The sequence below is a fragment of the Maylandia zebra genome, linkage group LG9 (assembly GCF_041146795.1).
Source record: "Maylandia zebra isolate NMK-2024a linkage group LG9, Mzebra_GT3a, whole genome shotgun sequence".
NCBI lineage: Eukaryota > Metazoa > Chordata > Actinopteri > Cichliformes > Cichlidae > Maylandia > Maylandia zebra.
The window spans coordinates 12,782,046-12,805,737 of NC_135175.1; the positions used below are offsets into that span (position 1 = coordinate 12,782,046).

General features: G+C 40.2%; 1 protein-coding gene across 2 annotated transcripts; it reads left to right on the forward strand.

Annotated features, from left to right (window-relative positions):
• The first annotated feature begins 249 nt into the window (after positions 1–249).
• On the forward strand, positions 250–22,625 carry LOC143420272 (protein NLRC3-like). Of its 2 annotated transcripts, none has more exons than XM_076888044.1 (9): positions 250–327; positions 9,162–9,299; positions 9,384–9,464; positions 10,084–10,153; positions 11,523–11,745; positions 11,876–13,673; positions 14,147–14,320; positions 20,438–20,484; positions 20,657–22,625. In XM_076888044.1, exons 2-9 carry the CDS (start codon positions 9,211–9,213, stop codon positions 21,178–21,180), a joined length of 3,006 nt encoding a protein of 1,001 aa, XP_076744159.1. In that variant the 5' UTR covers positions 250–327; positions 9,162–9,210; the 3' UTR covers positions 21,181–22,625. The 2 variants fall into 2 exon arrangements, with proteins under 2 accessions (XP_076744159.1, XP_076744160.1); XM_076888045.1 differs by lacking the exon at positions 250–327 and adding an exon at positions 3,763–3,806.
• Positions 22,626–23,692: the final 1,067 nt, after the last annotated feature.

Sequence of the window (23,692 nt, forward strand, 5' to 3'; positions counted from 1 at the left end):
TTGAACATTTAAAGCATTGCAGTAGAAATGTTCATGTTCTAAATGTAGCAGAGCTGATCGGTGATCAGCGTGTTCACACTTGCAATCTACAACAACGTTTCATGTCTTCACACGTTAGCATGTGAACTTTACGCTGATTTAGGCTCATTTTGAGCCCGTCTGAGCAGTCAGACGGCATATTTTGAAATCAGCATATGAAGGTGTGGCTCTCTCACAGTCTTCAGGTGGAATCCCACTTCCTTGTAGGAAGCAGTTCACCTGTGTGTCCATGTTTAGTGTCCAGGTGTGGAGTGGAGCTTGTTGTTTGTGTGTGTGTTTGAAGAAACTGTAAGTTTGCTTTATTTCCTCCTTTAACAAATTTACTGTTTGTTTCTGCTCTGTAATGTTTGGATCAGATGTTCAGCTCTTACTTCAGGACAAACTTTTGATCACTCTTGTGTTTGAAGACAAATCCACATGATTAGAGATTGATCGTCAGTAACTCTGCAGTGGAACATTTGTTTCTGTGATAAACAACTTAAATGGATCTGTATGAAACTTTAGACCCATCGGACACTGTTTTTCCCTTTAACTGGAAACAATCAGATAAAATTGGTTCGTTCTTAAGAACTCAACATTCAGGTTTTACTGAAGTGACGTTGAAAAAACACAAAGTAAAGCAGCTCCAGCTCAGTTCAGGGTTACTGCAAACAAAGTTTATTTAAAGAAAATATAGAATTTTACAAACACCATTAACATTTACAGCATTTTTGAAAAATCCTGAACCTCAATATACCTTCATATGGAGGCTGTGACTTCAGTCATACATAATGTGCAGGAAAGTATTTGGACTTGTTTTGTGTTGTATTGCGGTCATGTTCACTTTAAATTTTGTGTTTTAATCAGTGGATCTGAGTTTGAGTTTTCTTCTTTTAGCGTTTGAAGGTTTTAATCCTTAATAGTTGGTCTCTCGTGTTTGCCTGTGTGTTTCCCCTTCTTGTTTATAAACACTTTGAATTTTGTTCCTTTTGAACAGTTTTCAGTCTGAATGAAGGTTTGCTTGATGTTATTTGAGTCAGTTGTCCTGGATTTGGCATTAACCTCTGCCAGCTAATGTCAATAATCTTATATCAAATACATTTATATAGTCACTCAATGGTACATTTAGATGAAATAAATAGTTGAACTGATGAATGTTAAAATTCTGTAGGTTGTTTTAAATTAAACACAAAATAACTGTTCATAGATGGCCTTTGGTGGTTTTTTGTCCCTTTGTGAATTTTATTTCTTAGATAAGACCAGAGGCCCACTGAGCCTTTTCACCTTCAGTCTGTGCTCAGCAGCCAGTACATTATTCTGTGAAAAGTCTGTCTTTTTAGAGTAGGTATACTCATGTAATGGTTAAAGCCACAACACAAGATGCAATCAGAAGCTCAAGTAATCAAAAATAAACATTACTCAGCACTGATTATCCTTCTGTATCATACACTCAGTGAATCTTAGTCTGTTGGAAATGTTCAGGACTGAAGATCAGAACCATAGATCAGTTGGTTGTGTCCAAAAGATCAGGGTTTGCTACCCACGCCTGTTCATGCTTTTCTTTAACAAGGACTAAGATTATTCATCATAACAGAATAATGGATTTAAAAACAGACGGAATTCAATGGAATAACATTTTTATACCTTGGTTAATATTCACACACACATTGTGACACACTCAAACATGAGGAAGTGTTCAGTTAAACATTCCTCTTCTGATTAAGGCATCACAGAAACTTATGGCGGACATCATACAAAGCATTTTGTTTTGTTTCTCACAAAGACAGAGGAGCAAACTGATGCTGACTTAAATGAATAGCTCAGGATCCACTACTACTCTTCTCACCTATTGTAAAATTTTATCTGGATATCTATAATATACTTCTTTGTCTGTGTCCATCAATTCATTTGATTATGTGATGTAAATAACTGATATCTGCACATGAATTTTTTTTCTATAAGTAAAGTCTAGAGTATTAATTCTGATTGTATTATAGGTGCTCTTGGTCTGTCTGCTTTATATGTATCCTCACCCATAACCAGTTAATGTTGCTAAAGGTTGTTTTTTAATCCAAATCGTGATGAAATAGAAATCACAGCCAAAGCTCCGTCTCCTCCCTTCTAGTGTGTTCAAAGCTGCTGGTTGATCATGTCTGATTTTCTGTGTCATTATAAACAAAAACAAAAGAAAAACAACGTGATTTAAACAAATAACAATATATTTTACTGACTCTCCACTGCAGTGGGTTGGGGAGATGTTGCCCTCAAGCAGCATATTCTGGACCAAAATCTGAGCAACAATGAGAAGAAAGTTGGATTAGAGAGAGAGGAGAACTGAAATTCACTAAAATAAAAACCTCTGTTATGAAGTGACCCTCCAACCATAATAGAAGTAAATAAGACTGTATTTACACAATTAAAGCAAACCTGTACTGGTCAACTAGAGCTGAAAGTCAGATTAGGCAGGTTTTATGTGAAAGGGCAGTCTAAATATTATGAATCACCAAAAAAAGAGTCTTTCACCTCTGTTTTTGAGCCCAGGTTTAAAAATGTACTTACCCCCGTAAGTAATTAAGTAACATTCTGCATTACTTTTAAGAAACCAGTAATGTGTAATACTTTACTTTCTTTTTGAGTAACCATCCTAACACAGCGTGTGAATGTTAATCTGACTGAGACTCAGTCTGAGCAGTCAGACGGCATATTTGTGGAGTGAATACATGAATGTGTGGCGTGCATACACGCACACACGCACGCACGCACGCACGCACGCACGCACGCACACACACACACACACACACACACACACACACCTTGGTTGTTCGCCACATCCCCATTGAGTTCCAGATAAAGGCTCTCAGGGTCCTGTTGAACTTGTACAGTTCTAGACCTTCCACGTTCCAGAATAGTGGAGAATTGAGTCATAAGCCTCCTTGGAGTGCATCCAGGCATTGCAACGGTTAGTGAGCCTGGTCTTGCAGTCTCAGACAACTGCTCGGTCTACCAGCAGCTGGTGTTTTGCTCCTCTGGTATTCCTACCAAAAAATACTGTTTTAATGTCTGCATGAATATAAGCTTATATCTCTGTGTTTTTATTACAGGGGGGTTCACTGTACATACCAGTGCTGTTGTTGTTTAATATTATTTCTGCACAAGTTTCAACAGAGAGTTATTAGTAGTTCAGCAGCTCCTAGATCTTTTTCTATCAACAGTTTTCTGAATTCTCATCCTGATCACCATCTTTATGTAGTCCTGTTGGATTGTTCATGGGTCTCGACAAAGTTTATTAGATAAGAAAAACGACTTCCCATGATCAGTGTGTGGTCAAGTCATATGAAACTTAGAGTATAAAGTCCATCTGTCCATGCTTTTCAGAGATGCTATTTTTCAGAGTTTAAAAACTACTTCTATCACTTTGAATGACGAACATGAAAAAGAGTTTATTTGTCACTACCTACTTAGGTTGATTTTTTTACACTGAGGTACTAAATCTGAATATTTTTTTGTGAACTTGGATGATAATTATGAATTTGGAAAATATACTTTTTTTTTTTAAATTAAGAATAGAAACTGCTCAGAGGAAAAGAGAATGAAATGAGACAAGATTGAGGCCACTTTAAATCTCTAAACACAAAGTTAAACAGTCTGAAAGTCTTCTGAAATTCTGCCTCTTCCCAACTGTCATGTTTCACGTGGAGTCCTGCCTCCTTCCAGCTCACCTGTGTGTCCGTGTTTAGTGTCGAGGTGTGGAGTGGAGCTTGTTGTTCGTGTGTGTGTTTGAAGAAACTGTAAGTTTGATTTGTTTCCTCCTTTAAAAGTTTGTCTTTAGGAACTTTAGAAATACAAATGTACTTAAAGTACAATAAATCTGATATATAATCATAAAATGTGTGACCAAACAAATCCGTGATGTGTGTTAGTGTTTTCATGGCTCTGTTAAATAACATGTTGATACTGTTGATGCTTCACAACGATAAGGCGTGCTTCAAGCTAAAAACTATGCTGCATGCAATTACTAGTTTTTCTAGTTTAAACTTCAATAGAAGAATGTTTCCTTGACTGAAAACACCCATCATCATAAAGAAAATCCTTTTCTCATGAATATGATGTGAGACAGTGAAGACAGCTTCTTGTGTGTTCTGCTTTCTTGGGTTCCTCTCAATAAGCAGCTCCCTTTATGCTGCCAGTCCTTCTGTATCTAATGTCTGTTTGTGTGGCTTTATGTGGCTCCTTATCTTCAAACAGGAGTCTGTGAGAAGGAGTCTGCAGGTTGTGACAATTTTGCTCTGTTGTGTTAAACTCCCAGGACCAGAAACATGTGAGGCTCAGATCTGAAATCCAAAACCAGATCAAGTCTGTTAGTTTTTATCTGGATCTGAAAGCTTAAATCAGATTTGACAGGAGTTAGAAGTGTGTTCTCCATATCAGAGAACAGAGAGCTGCTGAACATGTTTTCATATTACAAGCTGTAGGATCTGTTGATAAAGCACTGACTTGGTCCGCCAAACACCTTCAGGGGAATGACTGTAATATTTCCCAAACATCCTGCTGAGATCTTTGTGCTGTTGTAGTTTCTAATATTTCTGCTTTCAAAGTGTACTGATGTAATATAAAAATAATAATAATTCTAATGATAAATGAGAAAATCTTTTTTTCTTCCTCAGCAGTTCATCCTTTGCTTTCATAAAGAGGATGATCTGTGTTAAATTAATTAAAATATTCCTTGGCATATTTTAAAGCATATTTTAAAGCGTCAGCGTCACTCTGAGACAGGATATTTCTAACTTTAGAGATGTTGCACAAATGGAAGAAAGCAGTCTTACATATTTGTTTAATATGTGCGTTGAAGGACATGTCCTGGTCAAAAATGACTCCAAGGTTCCTCACAGTGTTACTGGAGGCCAAGGTAATGCCATCCAGAGTAAGAATCTGGTTCGATACCATATTTCTAAGATTTTCAGGGCCGAGTACAATAACCTCAGTTTTATCTGAATTAAGAAGCAGAAAGTTAGCGGCCATCCAGGTCTTTATGTCTTTAAGACATTCCTGCAGTTTAACTAATTGGTGTGTGTTATCTGGCTTCATAGATAGATAGAGCTGGGTGTCATCTGCATAGCAGTGAAAATGTATACTATGTCTTCTAATGATGTTGCCTTAAGGGAAGCATGTATAATGTAAACAGAATTGGTCCTAGCACTGAACCCTGTGGAACTCCATAATTAACCTCAGTGTGTGAAGAGGACTCTCCATTTACATGTACAAATTGGAGTCTATTAGATAGATATGATACAAACCACTGCAGCACAGTACCTGTAATACCTACAGCATGTTCTAATCGCTCTAATAGAATATTATGGTCGACAGTATCGAATGCTGCACTGAGGTCGAGCAGGACAAGCACAGAGATGAGTCCACTGTCAGAGGCCATAAGAAGATTATTTGTAACCTTCACTAAAGCTGTTTCTGTGCTGTGATGAGCTCTGAAACCTGACTGAAACTCTTCAAATAAGCCATTCCTCTGCAGATGATCTGTGTTAAGAAATAAATATATATTCTTAATGCTTATTTGCTGATTAGATTGTTTTATAAGTGGCCCAGACTTGGGTGTAAAACTAGGTCGCAGGCTGACAGGAAACTGCATGCTTTTGCAGAGAATATGAGCTGCAGGCAGAAAGTGAAACTAAGTAGAGTGTTTTATCGAAACTTAAAGTGTGCCTGACGTGTAGAGGAAGTATATTAATAGTCAGACGGGCTGCTGCTGCCCCAGACTCGGGCTGGCATCTCTGTGTGCCCGGTCTCCATATTCCGGAATATGTAAAAATAAAGATGATTTTTTTGAGCTTTGACCACTTTGAGCCCAGTCTTTCTTTGCCGTTAAGAGAATACAAAAGTACTGAATTTAATATCTATTAGCTGTTTGACAACTACTCTTTCAAGGATGTTTGATATGAAAGGAAGGTTGGAGTTTGGCCTATAATTAGCTAAGACTGCTGGGTCTTGAAGGCCTGTGGTACATAGCCGATTATTAGAGATAGGTTGATCATATTTAAGATCGAAGAATTAATTAATGGCAGGACTTCTTTGAGCAGTTTTGTAGGAATGGGATCTAAAAGACATGTTGATGGTTTGGAGGAAGTAATTATTGAAGTTAACTCAGAAAGATCAATTGGAGAAAAAGAGTCTAACTTAACATCAATGGTACTGAAAGTAGCTGTAGATAATGTTACATCTGTGAGATGATTATGGGTAATTTTTTTCTCTAATGATAAAAATTTTATTTGTGAAGAAGTTCATTACTAGTTAACGTTAAAGAGATGGTTGGCTCAAAAGAGCTCTGACTTTTTGTCAGCCTGGCTACAGTGCTGAAGAGAAACCTGGGGTTGTTCTTATTTACTCCAATCAGTGATGAATAGTAAGATGTTCTGGCTTTGCCGAGGGCTTTCTTATAAAGCAGCAAACTATTTCTCCAGGCTAAATGGTGATCCTCTAAATAAAAACACTTCAGTTTGCTTACCGGACTAATTGTTCCACAGACGATGCCATATCTCACCTGCTTCACACATCCCTGAGTCACCTGGACACTGGCAGAGGGAATTATGTTAGGATGCTGTTCGTGGACTACAGTTCAGCATTCAACACAATAATTCCCTCTAAGCTTTTCACCAAGTTGACGAATCTAGGACTCAGCTCATCACTGTGTCAGTGGATCCTCAACTTCCTCACAGACAGACCCCAATCAGTGAGGGTGGGAAAACAAGTCTCCCCCTCCATCTCACTCAGCACTGGAGCGCCTCAGGGCTGTGTTTTAAGCCCCCTGCTGTACTCACTGTACACTTATGACTGTGTAGCCACATCCAACACCACCTCCATTGTCAAGTTTGCTGACGACACTGCTGTTGTGGGTCTGATCTCCGACAACATCGAGACGGCCTACCTGGAGGAGATTAGGAACCTGGAGAACTGGTGCCAGGAGAATAACCTCCTCTTAAACATCAGCAACACTAAGGAGCTGATCGTGGACTTCACTACAAAGCAGGCGAGGAATGACAAACCCCTCATCATCAGTGGAACGCAAGTGGAGAGAGTGGACAGTTTCCGATACCTGGGTGTCCACATCACTCAGGACCTGTCATGGTCCTGTCACATCAACACCCTGGTTAAGAAAGCCCGTCAGCGTCTCTTCTTCCTCAGAAGACTTAGAGACTTCCATCTGCCACTGAAGGTGCTCAAGAACTTCTACTCCTGCACCATCGAGAGCGTCCTGACGGCAAACATCTGCACCTGGTTTGGGAACAGCACCAAGCAGGACAGACGAGATCTGCAAAGGGTGGTGCGCTCGGCAGAACGCATCATTCAATCAGAGCTCCCTGACCTGCTGTCCATCTACACCAAGCGGTGCAAGTCCAAAGCTAGGAAGATTATGATGGACCTCTCCCATCCCAACAATGGACTCTTCTCACTGTTGAGGTCTGGGAAGCGCTTCCGCTCCCTTAAGGCCAAAACAGAGAGAATGAGGAGGAGCTTCTTCGCCCAGGCTATTCGGGCCCTGAACCAGGTGTCGGACAGGACTCTCCCACACACATCACTATAAGAGTGGACTCTCACACACACATCACTATAAGAGTGGACTCTCACACACACATCACTATAAGAGTGGACTCTCACACACACATCACTATAAGAGTGGACTCTCACACACATCACATCACCACACGCACCACCACACATTTCCTATAATTTATAATCTTTATAATCTCTTTCTGCTATTTGCACATTTTTTTACTCGAAATTTCTAAGTTAATTTGTAAATTTTGTAGCAACCTGTAAATTGTATGACTAATACTGTAAAACTTTTTTCTGTCATTTAATGGTCGGGCATTGTACACCTACAAGCATTTCACCCCCATGTCATACTGTGTATGGTTGTGTGTGTGTGACAAATAAAATTTGAATTTGAATTTGAGTAGCGTTCAGGTTGCTGCTCTGTGTTGGTACAGGCAGTGGCGATCCTATCCTGTTTGGTGCCCTGGGCGAACACCCCTGGACTCTGTTAGGGTGGTGTCTGAGTGGCAGATGTTGTCCAAGATAAGGACAATCATGGATAACACCTCCCACCCACTCCATGACATACTGGCTACTCACAGGAGCACACTCAGTGAGAGACAGATTACCAAAGAGCACCACTGAACGACACAGGAAATCATTCCTGCCTGTGGCCATCTTCCTGTACAACTCTTCCATCTAACACACTGTAAACACTGCAATAGTTACATCCTTTTAACACACGCTCTTTTCTACTCTATAATATCCCTGTCAATTTTCTTAATATTTATTTATAATCACTTCTGTTAATACTTGATATTTATAATTGAGTGATCTGTATATATTAGTGCTATTTCTTAAATGTGTAAAATCTGTAACACAATGTATTGTTTGGAGTGTAGTCTGTTACTATTTTTAGAATTTCTTCTTAGAGCGACTGTAACCCACATAATTTCCTTAGGGATTAATAAAGTATTCTGAATATGATTCTGATTGTTTCAGGATACATGACCTGCCATTTTCCAATGACACATCAGCTTCCCGGTTTCTTTTGCTCATTTCTCCTCCTCCTCTTTTCTCTAAACTGAGCACCTGATGGCTTTGAACATTGGTTTTAATTTTGCACTCCAGTATGAACACAAATCCCCCAACCCGAGGATTACCACAACATAACCTAATAGACCTACACCTTAGTTCACAGATTCGCTTTGTCTAGGGTTTATGTCTGGGATTTCGCACAACCCAGGATTCAAATCATGAATACATAATGGGCTTGGATGAATGAAATGTACTCTATTTGGAAGCAGCCAGCACCCTTTCCTGTCGACAGGTTGTGTGAGAGATTTTAAATCATCAAACTGTAAATTACAAATTGTTATTGATCCCTTCACTCCTAGTGTATATTTATTTTCTTACTCTTCTTATATTTATTGTTTACTTGCACTGCTGTAACTGGAGCCTCGTCGTCTCGTCTCTCTGTATACGTTACTGTATATGGTGGAGTACGGTAAAGTATATTTTGACCTATTTTTACCGCAGCAGCTGATCGAAAGGAGGATTTCTGTTGATGTGCACATGAATGATTTGTGTTTCCTCTACAGGTGAAGGTAGAAAGTGTGTGTGAGCTGATGTGGATGTGAATTCAGCAGCATGGATCGGTGTGAGGACAGAGAGGAGGGAGTCCCTCCCTCTAAACCCACTCTGTGTGGGGAATATGAGAGCCAGACCAAAGCTCAGAGGTGAGATGACCATCTCTAACTCTCCATGACTCTTCTTCATGTCACAACTCAGCACTCACATCACTGCTCCATCTTTATTCACAGGAACCAACCTGGACCCAGCTGTGGGTCTGACAAGTCTAAAGAAGAGGGCATTAAATTCAATTCAACTTCAGCAAACACAAAGTGAAAAAACATTTAATTCAAACATAAACTAAAGCAGAAAGTAACTGCCTTATTTGGTCATCTATCTATCTATCTATCTATCTATCTATCTATCTATCTATCTATCTATCTATCTATCTATCTATCTATCTATCTATCTATCTATCTATCTATCTATCTATCTATCTATCTATCTATCTATGGACATAAGAGATAAAGATTTACATATATAAATAAAAGCAAGCAGTTGACTTGTTAATATTTTGAAATATCTGTAACTGACCAGAGGCAAAAAAAAAAAAAACCCAAAAAAACATTATGGCCCATCCGACACGAAATGATCACCATTCATGCTGGATGAATTAGTGAAAATAGCGAAAAGAGCAGCCAGCTCTGTTTAAGAAAGTGGTCTTCTGTGACATTCCAGACATACAAAAAACACTGGAATCAGTGGTACTCTTCTTCCTCTCTTTGACTGCTGAGGTTCTCGGTAATATCTACAAAAAATGTCAAAATTTTATTGCAAATTCTTTTAGGATACTGAGTCTTTACTTTTTCATATTTTAATAGCCATTATCAAGTGGGAGTTTTTCTTTTTAGTTTTGTTGTATTATTCTGAGTCTTCATGATGTATCCACAGCGTGGACCAGGAAAGCTCAGAGGTTCCCAGTGGTCAGTCTGCCCAGCAGCACCTGGACTCCATATTTATGGTCTGTACATATACAAATATTACTTTTACATCTATTCTGTTCATAGAACTCATGCTGGGTTCTGGCTCAGAAGGTCGAGTGAGTTTTCCTTTGAACAGAATGTTTTGGTCAGATTTGTGCCTCCACTAAACTGCAAAAACAGTGGAAAATATCAAGTATGCCTCAGTATTTTGGGGGGGGGGGAAGCAAACGGTACACTTTGGCAGCTGGGCAGGCCAAAAAAATAAATAAATGGAATAAAATAACATTTTATTTAGAAGCGCCTTTCAAGAATTGAGTATACCTTAGAAGCAGTTAAATAATAAAATCACAGTATGGCTAATACCACTTGAAAGAGAACATACTACATAATACTACATAGTATTGGGTAGTATTGTAGTGAATACTGCATAAAATGAATCAGAAAAGGAAAGTTTAAAAATATGTGTGTAATGTTGTGAAAGTGGTGTGAAAGAAAGTTCCAGTGCACACTCAGCTGAAAATACTGGAGGGTAATTTGAGCAGATGGGAAAATAACAGTAGCAGAGGAGGATGATGTCAGAGTACGGGAAGGAGTGGAGATGTGCTGAAGATCAGATATGGAGGTGTGACTTTATGGAGATATTTTGAAGTAAGAAGCAGAATCTAAAATCAATGTGATATTTCACAGGAAACCAGTGAAGTGGTTGAAGAGCAGTAGTAATGGGTTCGATTAATGACACAAGCAGCTGAACTTTGCACCAGCTGAAGTCTATGGAGATATTTGTGTGGTAATCTAGACAGGATAAAATTATAATAATCCATATGGAATATAACCAGAGCTTGTACAAGAATAGCAGTAGTGTTATCTGCGGGGAATGATAACTGATTTTATGTAGCTGGAAATATGATGACCAAGTAATAATACTGATAAGTATTTCAAAGTTTAGTGCTCTATCAAGAGAAACATCTCCTCATCTCCGAATAACAATGTATGGTCATTCAATGTACTATATGGATTATCTGCCACATGCTGTGGGATCATAAAAATTATACTACTGAAAAGGGCATAAAGTTATTACACTGCACAGCGCAGTAACACTGAGGTGGAAAATTTCTGGCTTCACCAGATTGGATAAAGGCTCCATAATATCCAGAATTAGCTGCAGATGTAGAGAGACGTGTTCTTAAGAACAACATGAGACATAACTTTGTGACAACATTAAAATTTAAGAGCAATATAAAGGGATAGATATATGGAAAATATTCTCAGAAACTGTGGATTTTGCCTTGCCCCTCTTCTTTTAGAGAACAAGGGTTTGAATTTCATTGAGGTTTTGTGTATGTTGAGCCTAATTAAACTGATTCCTAGAAACAGTTTTGGGGTATTTCATAAAATATTTTGTTCCAGACGTTGGAGGACCAAATAATCTCTTTTGTGAAGAACGAGCTGAAGAACATCAAGACAGGTCTGAGTCCAGATGACCTACAATGTTTTAAGAGTCAATGTGAGGATGACTTACAGAGTGTGGATGAAGAACACAGTACGAGCAGAAGAGAAGCTTTTGTGATGATTACAGTGGACTTCCTGAAGAGAATGAAGCAGAATAAGTTCGCTGAGTGTTTGCTGAGAGGTGAGAATTTTTCTCTAAATAAAAATACATTCTAAAAAAACATGCTAAAACATTGAACAATATTTCAAGTAATAGAAAAAAATACATTCAACATATGTGATGAATCATTGATTTTGTGTGTGTCACTCAGGAACCTGCACTCGGAACTTCCAGCGGCATCAACATGAATTTAAATCTAACATGAAGAAGAAGTTCCAATGTGTGTTTGAGGGGATCGCTAAAGCAGGAGACCAAACCCTTCTGAATCAGATCTACACAGAGCTCTACATCACAGAGGGACGGACTGTAGATTTCAGCGATGAACATGAGGTCAGACAGATTGAAACAACATCCAGTAAACCAGACACTCTAGAAGCAATAATCAGACAAGAAGACATCTTTAAAGACTCACGTGAAAGAAATAAACCAATCAGAACAGTGCTGACAAAGGGAGTGGCTGGCATAGGGAAAACTGTCTTAACACAGAAATACACCCTCGACTGGGCAGAAGACAAAGCCAACCAGCACATCCAGTTCATATTTCCATTCACTTTCAGAGAGCTGAATGTGCTGAAAGAGAAAAAGTTCAGCTTGGTGGAACTTGTTCATCACTTCTTTACTGAAACCAAAGAAGCAGGAATCTGCAGCTTTGAAAACTTCCAGGTTGTGTTCATCTTTGATGGTCTGGATGAGTGTCGACCTCCTCTGGACTTCCAAAAAACTACAATCCTAACTGACCCTAGAAAGTCCTCCTCAGTGGATGTGCTGCTGATAAACCTCATCAGGGGGAAACTGCTTCCCTCTGCTCGTCTCTGGATAACCACACGACCTGCAGCAGCCAATCAGATCCCTCCTGAATGTCTTGGCAGGGTAACAGAGGTCAGAGGGTTCACTGACCCACAGAAGGTGGAGTACTTCAGGAAGAGATTCACAGATAAGAAGCAGATCAGCACCATCATCTCCCACATTAAGACCTCACGAAGCCTTCACATCATGTGCCACATCCCAGTCTTCTGCTTGATCACTGCTACAGTTGTGGAGGATGTGCTGAAAACCAGAGAGGGAGGGCAGCTGCCCAAGACCCTGACTGAGATGTACATCCACTTCCTGGTGGTTCAAGCCAAAGTGAAGAAGGTCAAGTATGATCGAGGAGCTGAGACAGATCCACACTGGAGTCCAGAGAGCAGGAAGATGATTGAGTCTCTGGGAAAACTGGCGTTTGATCAGCTGCAGAAAGGAAACCTGATTTTCTATGAATCAGACCTGATAGAGTGTGGCATCGATATCAGAGCAGCCTCTGTGTACTCAGGAGTGTTCACACAAATCTTTAAAGAGGAGAGAGGACTGTACCAGGACAAGGTGTTCTGCTTCATCCATCTGAGTGTTCAGGAGTTTCTGGCTGCTCTTCATGTCCATCTGACCATCATCAACTCTGGAGTCAATCTGCTGGTAGAACAAGTAATTACATCCCAGATGTCTGAAAGAAGAGAAGAATCTGCAGGGAGACACTTCTACCAGAGTGCTGTGGACAAGGCCTTGCAGAGTCCAAATGGACACCTGGACTTGTTTCTCCGCTTCCTCCTGGGTCTTTCATTGCAGACCAATCAGACTCTCCTACGAGGCCTTCTGACAGAGACACAAAGTAACAAACAGGAAACAGTTCAGTACATCAAGAAGAAGCTCAGTGAGAATCTGTCTGCCGAGAAAAGCATCAATCTGTTCCACTGTTTGAATGAACTGAGTGATTGTTCTCTAGTGGAAGAGATCCAACAGTCGCTGAGATTAGGAAGACTTTCCCAAAATAAACTTTCTCCTGCTCAGTGGTCAGCTCTGGTCTTCATCTTACTGTCATCAGAAAAAGATCTGGATGTGTTTGACCTGAAGAAATACGCTTCAGAGGAGGCTCTTCTGAGACTGCTGCCAGTGGTCAAAGTCTCCAACAAAGCTCTGTATGTATGCATCTATATATACACATTGAAATGTTTATGCAAGTACGGTTTATAGCAACAGAAAGTCTTAGCATGTCTAAAACATTTGTGTATTTAACCTTTATCAAAGTGGACCCAGAGTTTTTCTTTAACTCTTCAAAAACTAATATAAATAAAAGAAAAAAATTCCTGGAAAGAGCTAAGGCAACTTCTTTTTTAACAGAGGATGAATGGTGTGTTCATCAAGGTTCAGTATGTGATAATTAAGGATTATTTTGAACTGTATCTAGCAACAGCAATCACTCCTACTCTAATTAGGAAAGTATAGATGCCTGTGTCAGTGGGTATTGATCTGTAATCACTAAAAGTACTAGATCTCCACTTGCTTAACAGATACAGTGGTGTAACTGTGATATTTTGAAGCAAGTTCTGTTTTCTTTCTTTTTTCCAAGTTGAAAATAAGTTATTTAATTTGATCACAAATATAATTTCAGACTGTCTGGCTGTAACCTCACAGAGAGAAGCTGTGAAGCTCTGTGCTCAGTTCTCAGCTCCCTGTCTTCTAGTTTGGGAGAACTAGACCTGAGTAACAATGACCTGCGTGACTCAGGAGTAAAGCTTCTATCTGCTGGATTGAAGAGTCCAAGCTGTTCACTGAAAACTCTCAGGTAAGAATTAAAGCTTTTTTCATTAATTTATGTTTATAATCTGGATTATATTATTGATCAAAGAAAAACATTGTTAAATTTACCTATTATTCATATTTATATTAATTGGTAAATGGTAAATGGCCTGTATTTGTATAGCGCTTTACTCAGTCCCTAAGGCCCCCAAAGCGCTTTACACATTCAGTCATTCACCCATTCACACGCACATTAACACACTGGTGATGGCAAGCTACATTGTAGCCACAGCTGCCCTGGGGCGCACTGACAGAGGCGAGGCTGCCGGACACTGGCGCCACCGGGCCCTCTGACCACCACCAGTAGGCAACGGGTGAAGTGTCTTGCCCAACGACACAACGACCAAGACTCTTAGCCTCTGATTTACAAATTTTATTTATTCATCTTCACATCATTTTTTTTAAATCATGGACTATGAACCTGTGTGTATAACATGCTTGTATAACAGAACATTTCATTACTGTAAACTTAATGTTTTTAACACAAGAAATAAAAGCATAACCTGTGTATTGACAAAACCTTAGGGCAGTGAAAAAAGAAATCAACAGCACCTATCAATTGTAAAAATGGATAAAATAAATAAAAAAAACATTCAATAACACAAACAAATTGCTCTGAAAGGTAAAAAATTACACAATATAAGGCACTAAATATAATAAAGAAAACATTTTCTATATCTGATCCTGTGGCAATGAAGTTGAAACAGATAAAGTGCTCTTTTGTCTTTTGCAGAATTTAGTCCGGTTTATCAATTTCCGATACATAGCCATTAACCATAACCGATGACCTCTGTGTCTTTATATAGGAATCTATGCGTATCAATTGGTTACTCCTTTCAACCTTTGTGTCCCACCTTGAGAATCTATATGTTTTTGCCTCAGATAAATTGGGGCCGCAAAGCAATTTTTAATAGCAAGATTTAATAACATATGTGCTGTAATCTTTGCTTTCATTGTGTTAATGTATTACTTCCTGTTACAACACAATGTGGTGTTTTTTGCTTAAACCTTTCAGTGCAATAATTGCAAACTTTTACATATTGACTTATTTTATACTGTGATCTACATCTGCTTTTGAAAGCACACTTTCATTTGAACCACCAGCAAATTAAACTCGTAGTATGTCAGTAGCAGTATGGTCTGTGGTTCTCCAGCTGTGTCACCACCACTTTCCTGCTCAGTGTCAAATGTTTAGTTATTCATCTGTCTCTTCAACACTAAAGGTACTTCACTGTTCTGAAAATATTCATGCTAAAATTGAAAAGATTTTTTTCTCAGGGTGATGCTGAAAAAACAGTTTGAGCATTTGTTACTTTGAGGTTTGACTTTGACTGTAATCATTATCTTCTAAATGCTCCCACAGAAGTTTTCAGTTGCTCCAAAATGCTGCAGTGAGATTACAGAGACAGAGGCATTGAAAAAGAGATCGTACTTCTCCCATAATAGCTTCTATTACCCCATTTTCTGGACTATAAGGCACACTGTCACTGAATGGGTCTGTTTTCATAAATAAGGTGCACCGGATCATAAGGCACAACAACAAGTTGTGCCTTATAACAAACTTTATTTGTCACATACACAATCACACAACATGAGTGTTGCATGCTTGTGTCTGAGCTGCGAACAGGCTGCAGATGTAGCCACACTCTTCCCGGGCTTAGTTAAAACAGCTGTGCAAACGTGACACCGGTGATAGTTTGATCGGAACGTCAGGGAAAAGCCTGCGGGATGCGACCCAAAGGCCCATCCCGAGAGCAGAGAAACTGCCCCACACTGTCTGCAGACACAGGAGGTGGCTGAAAGTCAGGGGGCAGAGGGAGGGAAAGCCCTGAGAGCAGCCACTGGGTCCTCAAAGGCCTCCAGCTGATCCCCAGGGCCCGAAGCTGGGACATCAGGAGCAGAAGTGTAGCTCACCACTGACTGGGACCCCGGCTGGCCGCGCAAACCCATGACACGCGGGCAATACACTAGATAGGGAGAGGATGGTGGAGGATGGAGAACTGTCACCCGCTGGCTGAGGTTTCAGACACAGTGAGTTCGGACTGGCTCGTTAACCGGCGAACCACGGGCAACACACCAGGGGACACAGCCTGCAACAGCAGGTTGAGCAAGGGATGTGACCCGAAGGTCCGTGCTGAGAGCCAAGCAGCCACTCCGCACCGTCCTTGGACAGAGGAACAGCAAGAGTGAACTCGTGAACGAGACACCTGTAGGCTGCCAGGAAGTTTAGCTCACTGAGTGAGCCCCTGAGTGGCTGCGTAAACCTGCAGTTTCCTTTTAAATTCAGAGTTTATAAAAATCCTTTTCTCATGATTTCCCGAATGATCAGGCCATAAAGAAACAATAATACCACATTTACTTTTGCAGGTTAAAATTGTGGTTCTTAGTGTTTCCAAAAAGTAGAATTAGATAATTAAACTTGAAACAATAGTGTTAAATGGACTAACTTTTATATAGCGCTTTATACAGCATCCCACATTCACCCAAGCACTGTTTTCCAACTAAAATTCATACTCTGATGGATGCAAATGGGGGTTAGTAAAACGTGGGGATTAAAATGATGATAAGAGAAAAACAACAATAAATTATTATTATGTTGTGGTCAGTAATGTATTACACAGTAATTGTCCATTTCCTTAAAATAATGCAGTACATTGGTCTTTCAAAAAATGCAGACCAAACTGCAGTTGTTTGTATTCACTTACACAGCATGTCTGTACAATTTACTGGAGTCATCAAAAACAGCAGACAGCAGTCATATCTCAAGTCTAATAACAGAAGACGGGAAGCTGTTTTGATCCTTAATGACTGTGTCAGTCGTTATAACTTACAACACACAAGGTCAATGTAGACCTCATACTAGCAAATTAGACTAGCACCAACAGGGAGTGCAGAATTATTAGGCAAGTTGTATTTTTGAAGAATAATTTTATTATTGAACAACAACCATGTTCTCAATGAACCCAAAAAACTCATTAATATCAAAGCTGAATGTTTTTGGAAGTAGTTTTTAGTTTGTTTTTAGTTTTAGCTATTTTAGGGGGATATCTGTGTGCGCAGGTGACTATTACTGTGCATAATTATTAGGCAACTTAACAAAAACCAAATATATACCCATTTCAATTATTTATTTTTACCAGTGAAACCAATATAACATCTCCACATTCACAAATATACATTTCTAACATTCAAAAACAAAACAAAAACAAGTCAGCGCCCAATATAACCACCTTTCTTTGCAAGGACACTCAAAAGCCTGCCATCCATGGATTCTGTCAGTGTTTTGATCTGTTCACCATCAACATTGCGTGCAGCAGCAACCACAGCCTCCCAGACACTGTTCAGAGAGGTGTACTGTTTTCCCTCCTTGTAAATCTCACATTTGATGATGGACCACAGGTTCTCAATGGGGTTCAGATCAGGTGAACAAGGAGGCCATGTCATTAGTTTTTCTTCTTTTATACCCTTTCTTGCCAGCCACGCTGTGGAGTACTTGGACGCGTGTGATGGAGCATTGTCCTGCATGAAAATCATGTTTTTCTTGAAGGATGCAGACTTCTTCCTGTACCACTGCTTGAAGAAGGTGTCTTCCAGAAACTGGCAGTAGGACTGGGAGTTGAGCTTGACTCCATCCTCAACCCGAAAAGGCCCCACAAGCTCATCTTTGATGATACCAGCCCAAACCAGTACTCCACCTCCACCTTGCTGGCGTCTGAGTCGGACTGGAGCTCTCTGCCCTTTACCAATCCAGCCACGGGCCCATCCATCTGGCCCATCAAGACTCACTCTCATTTCATCAGTCCATAAAACCTTAGAAAAACCAGTCTTGAGATATTTCTTGGCCCAGTCTTGACGTTTCAGCTTGTGTGTCTTGTTCAGTGGTGGTCGTCTTTCAGCCTTTCTTACCTTGGCCATGTCCCTGAGTATTGCACACCTTGTGCTTTTGGGCACTCCAGTGATGTTGCAGCTCTGAAATATGGCCAAACTGGTGGCAAGTGGCATCTTGGCAGCTGCACGCTTGACTTTTCTCAGTTCATGGGCAGTTATTTTGCGCCTTGGTTTTTCCACATGCTTCTTGCCACCCTGTTGACTATTTTGAATCAAACGCTTGATTGTTCGATGATCACGCTTCAGAAGCTTTGCAATTTTGAGACTGCTGCATCCCTCTGCAAGATATCTCACTATTTTTGACTTTTCTGAGCCTGTCAAGTCCTTCTTTTGACCCATTTTGCCAAAGGAAAGGACGTTGCCTAATAATTATGCACACCTGATATAGGGTGTTGATGTCATTAGACCACACCCCTTCTCATTACAGAGATGCACATCACCTAATATGCTTAATTGGTAGTAGGCTTTCGAGCCTATACAGCTTGGAGTAAGACAACATGCATGAAGAGGATGATGTGGACAAAATACTCATTTGCCTAATAATTCCGAACTCCCTGTATAGTACAAATAACACCATCTATTACTGTGTCTGAATGTGTGGTATTGGCACTGCCAGTTTAGGCCTAAAGAGATATGAGTTTTAAAAAAAGACCACCTAATTTAAATGTATACATTACATGCTTGTTAAAAGCTAACTTCTATAAGCACAATAACCAGATGAAACATATGGCAGTGTTTATATGTAACATAGGCAACCTTAAAATGTTTCGTATGATTCAACTGTGGGATTTAACTGAATTCTTTAGAAGGACAGGCTAAATTACTTTATTTTCAACTTTAAGGCCAACCTAGATTTTAACTATTTAACAGGCCACTAATCTAGTTTATGGCTTTGCGCTTTCACAACCAAACATGTATCTAAACACATTGTTTTAATAAAAAAATACTATTGATATTATTATTATTACTGTTATTTAACATGTAATTAAACAGAAATGTTCATTAAATATAAAAGCAGTTTGCTTATGTTGTTAAAGAAAGGCTAGATTTGACATTAAGAGATGTTCAAAGGCAACAAAAAAAAGCCTTAAAAGAAATACGGGGTTTAACAATATGTAACGTTATAAAGGTTCATAAGGGTGAAGCTTTTCCAGGTTTGCTCATCATATTTCAGAAAAAAACCCCTGTGCACCATGAACATGCAGACTGATCTATGCCAGAGAGGAGGAAAGCAGTGACATGGAATTTTCAAACCATATTGTTTTGTCCTTCCGCACTGAGAAGCAAAATTTCCATCTTACTTAGTTTTTCTAATTTAAGACAACTCAAATAAACTGGGTTGATCGACTTTTTGGATGAAAAGTACTGGTAACCTACTTAAACTGAGTTCTAATAACAAGTTGATAAAAACTGAGTTCAGTCTACTTAACAGAAAATTTAAAGATGCTGACACACACAGACGCAGCGGCTCACTGCTCCTCACATTCGGTGCTTTGTTTTTTACTTTTTCCATGTGTATATGTGTGGGTGTATGCGTTTTCTATTACTATACATCAAGTGGAGTCCACTTACAGTCGACCTTTTGAGTTTACACTGTGCAAGGAACATTATGTCGGCCTATCACCACTTCCATGGCATTCCGGAGGACATACTAAGAACTCCAGGGTCTCCATGGTTGGTTCTTCCCAGCGGTAAGCCAATGAGGAAACATAAACAAAGGAGGCAAAAGCGTGGCTGCACTAGCAAAGCTAAAGAAACAACCATTTAAGCCACCGTTTCCGAGTATCTTCCTCTTCAACGTCAGGTCCATAACCAACAAAAATGACAAACTGAGATTACAAACTGCAGTCAACAAGTATGTACAGGACAGCAGCATTGTACTATTCACAGAGACTTGGCTGCAGCCATCAATTCCGGTATTTACCAATACCTTATCCGTAGATTAATTCCAAACAGCTCTCATGTTTCCTCATTTTTCCAATCTCCTAACATGGGGACGTGTTGGGTGCCCGGAAGCCTAACATATTGACAATTTTTCACCTAGAATAAAATGTTATGCTTTGGGAGGGAGAACCTGTTGGGACTGAAGTGTATTTGTGAAACTGTTGGACTGTTCCATTATCAGTGTCTAACATTATGTGTATGACAGCGATGTAATGTCCATGTGTGCATGCTGAAAGAGACTGTGCTGGTCTGACCCCCCTCCTCCTTTCAGGGTGGAGCCTGCTGGAGTCCAGTGGTTGAGACCAGGTCTGAGGAAGTGTAAGTGTGTTTTTAATGTGATCCATGAAAACAAAGCAGCACACATTCAACCATCTTCAAACTGTCACATCACTCATTCACATCTCTGATGTCAGGAGGCATCAAAGTGTCAATCAGTGAACAGATGATGGATCAATAACTGCAGCTGGATTGTGTTTGTTCTCTCCACCAGATTCCTGTCAACCCACAATTGACACAAACACAGTACACAGAAACCTCAAACTGTCTGACAACAACAGGAAGGTGACATGTGTGATGGAGGTTCAGTCGTATCCTGATCATGAAGACAGATTTGATGTTCATCAGCTGCTGTGTAGAGATGATCTGACTGGTCGTTGTTACTGGGAGGTCGAGTGGAAAGGAGAGGTTTGGATGACAGTGAGTTACAGAAGAATAAGAAGGAAAGGTGTCAGCAGTGATTGTTATTTTGGAGAGAATGATCATTCCTGGAGGTTGTACTGCACTAACGATGGTCCTATTTATGTTTGTCACGATACCAAATTCGTATCCACCACCACCTCCTCCTCCGTCTCTAACAGAATTGCAGTGTACGTGGACTTTCCTGCTGGCACTCTGTCCTTCTACAGAGTCTCCTCTGACACTCTGATCCATCTCCACACCTTCAACACCACATTCACTGAACCTCTTTATCCTGGATTAAAAGTCTTTATGGGTGCCTCAGTGTGTCTGTGCTGAGTTGAGTGTAAAGAGTGTCCTCCTGTTAGAGAAACACTGACTGTTGAACAGATAGTTCAGTCTGTACATGTCTGTCTCTTTCACTCAGAAACACGTTTTCAGATTCATGGATTCAGTTGATGTTTTAAACTGTTGATTGATGATGTGACTGATTCCTTGTAAATTTCTTCATCTTCAGGCCTGAAGCTCAGTTCACAACCAGCTCCTCTGCATTTTCATCAAGCCTGAGCTCCTTAAAATGAATCCAAATGTTTGATTTCTCTTTCTTAATGGGATTTTTCCAAAGTCTCCACATGCTCTTACTGTTTCACTCATTGTTGGAAGCTCATAATTTGAAAATGTTTCAGCCATATAAGCTGAAAATATTGGCCCAATAGTTTTAAATGCAGTTATAACCAGAATATGATTGTTTTGAGGGATCATAATGCATATGGCTTATCTAATAAACAGCAAAGGCTTCAATCCTGATTTGAAAGTAGTCTTGTGTTTTTCCAATGTTGAACAAGAACATGGTGCAGGATGTTGGTACCAGCTTGGTTATCAAACACATGAAAAATGTAAATATGTGTGTATGGCACTGCATATGTTGTGTATCACTTTAGTTTGTATGAAATATGAAAACTATCACAAAGTGTCCTGGTGAAATATCTGCTGAAATTTCTGACAGACATTCGATTTATTGTTTTTTTGTTTTTCAATTTGATAAAATGCTGCATGAAAAACAAAGAGGAAGTGATGACAGATGTGTTTATGTCCACAAAGCAGAATGAGCTCTGTTGCTGACAATAAGTGATGTACAAACAGAGTGAGCATTTCTGAGGCCTCGGAAAGAAAAGAGAAGCACAATCACTGATTGTGAGCTCACCAACACACAAATTTACACTTCGTTTGTCTTCACAGAGAAAAACACACTTCTTGCTGCTGATGTTTCACAATAAAAGCCACGATAAGAAACAGAAAAGCTGTAAAAACATTTGATTGAATTGGGGGAAATGTCTGAATCTATCTAGTATTAAACTAAGAGTGTATAACTTGTATAAAGAGTATTTAGCGAATGTGAGGTTTCCATGGTAATGAAGCACCTTCATCACAGTGAAAACACACAGTTATAGCTGAAGTTACGTGGCTGAGCGTCCAATCCTGCTTCACTGACAGGCTTCTGGACTGTTTCAGAGAAACTATCAGGATCACTGCCCTTCAGTGGTCACTGTCAGTAACCACTACTCTTCACATACAATAATACTGGCATTAGGACACATTCACTGCAGTGTTTCAGCACTAATCAGCGCCATCAGATCTGATATTTTATCTAATCGCGATATGTTTGTAAACACATCTGATGGCTCGATTGTACCTGAGGAGACACTGGACAGCTTTGTCCTGGTTAATGCTGAGAACCTTCAGAAAGTTTTCTCCACAGTGAGACCCACCACATGTCTTTTAGATCCAATCCCCATTTTTATCACTCTCCTGCCTGGCTGATCCTCCCCTCACTCAGATGGGTTTCTGCTACTCTGCTGCGGTGAGGGGCTCACTCCAGCCCAGAGGACCCTGGGTGAAAACCGTCTCTCAAACTCCGCCTGCTGTTGCTCCGGCTTTACCGGTAGACCCGCTTCTTGGCCCGCGCCTCCCTCGGTCATCTGGCTCACTCCTCGCCATGCCGGCGGCGGCGTTCTCCTCTGGTAGGCGACTCTCTGCCATCTCCGGCCCACGCCTGGTGTTTGCTCCCTTCCTGCGTGACTCTCCGGGTCCGTCGCTCGCTGTTTCCGTTCCGGGTCCTCGGTCATCGGCTCTCCTACAGCCACGGATCCGCAGATTTGGTGCTACAAACTCTAACCTACGCCCACTCACCCGCATATCAACCCCGATGACAGCTACTGATCTCACCTTATCTATGGCTTTGATCAACACTCGATCCCTCTCCAATAAGACGTTTCTGCTCAAGGATTTTTTCTCTTCTTACGACTTGGATTTTATGTTCCTGACGGAGACCTGGTTACGCGCTGGTGAGACTGTGGCTTTCTCTGAGCTTCTTCCTCCAGGCTGTTGTTTTTTAAACACTCCCAGGTCCTCTGGCAAAGGCGGAGGCCTCGCCTGTGTTTTTAAATCTGTTTATGACTGCCATCAGATTTCTTTTTCCTCTTTTTCCAGCTTTGAACTACAGCTTTTTAAACTAAACTCATCCACTCCGTTACTGATTGCAGTGGTATATCGTCCTCCCAAATTTAACAAGGACTTTATCAGTGAGTTTGGGGAATTCCTTTCAGGGCTTTCAGTAGATTTCGATCATTTTCTTATTGTTGGTGACCTGAATATTCATGTGTGCTGTCCATCTAAACCCCTGGTTAGAGACTTTGTTTCACTGTTGGATTCCTTCAACCTTACTCAGTGTGTGTCTGGCTCCACACATGAGAAGGGTCACACTTTGGACCTTGTCATGTCTCACGGCTTGGGTATCCACATCTCTGAAATTTGTGAGAGTGCGTGTATCTCCGATCATTTTCCTGTTCTA

What these genes read in the sequence shown, in the direction of transcription:
- LOC143420272 (XM_076888044.1), top strand. Translation starts at nt 9,211, where the DNA reads ATGGATCGGTGTGAGGACAGAGAGGAGGGAGTCCCTCCCTCTAAACCC. An exon ending in TCAACTTCAGCAAACACAAA is followed by an intron (nt 9,465 to 10,083) that starts GTGAAAAAACAT and finishes ATGTATCCACAG; the next exon opens with CGTGGACCAGGAAAGCTCAG. An exon ending in GAGACCAGGTCTGAGGAAGT is followed by an intron (nt 20,485 to 20,656) that starts GTAAGTGTGTTT and finishes TCTCTCCACCAG; the next exon opens with ATTCCTGTCAACCCACAATT.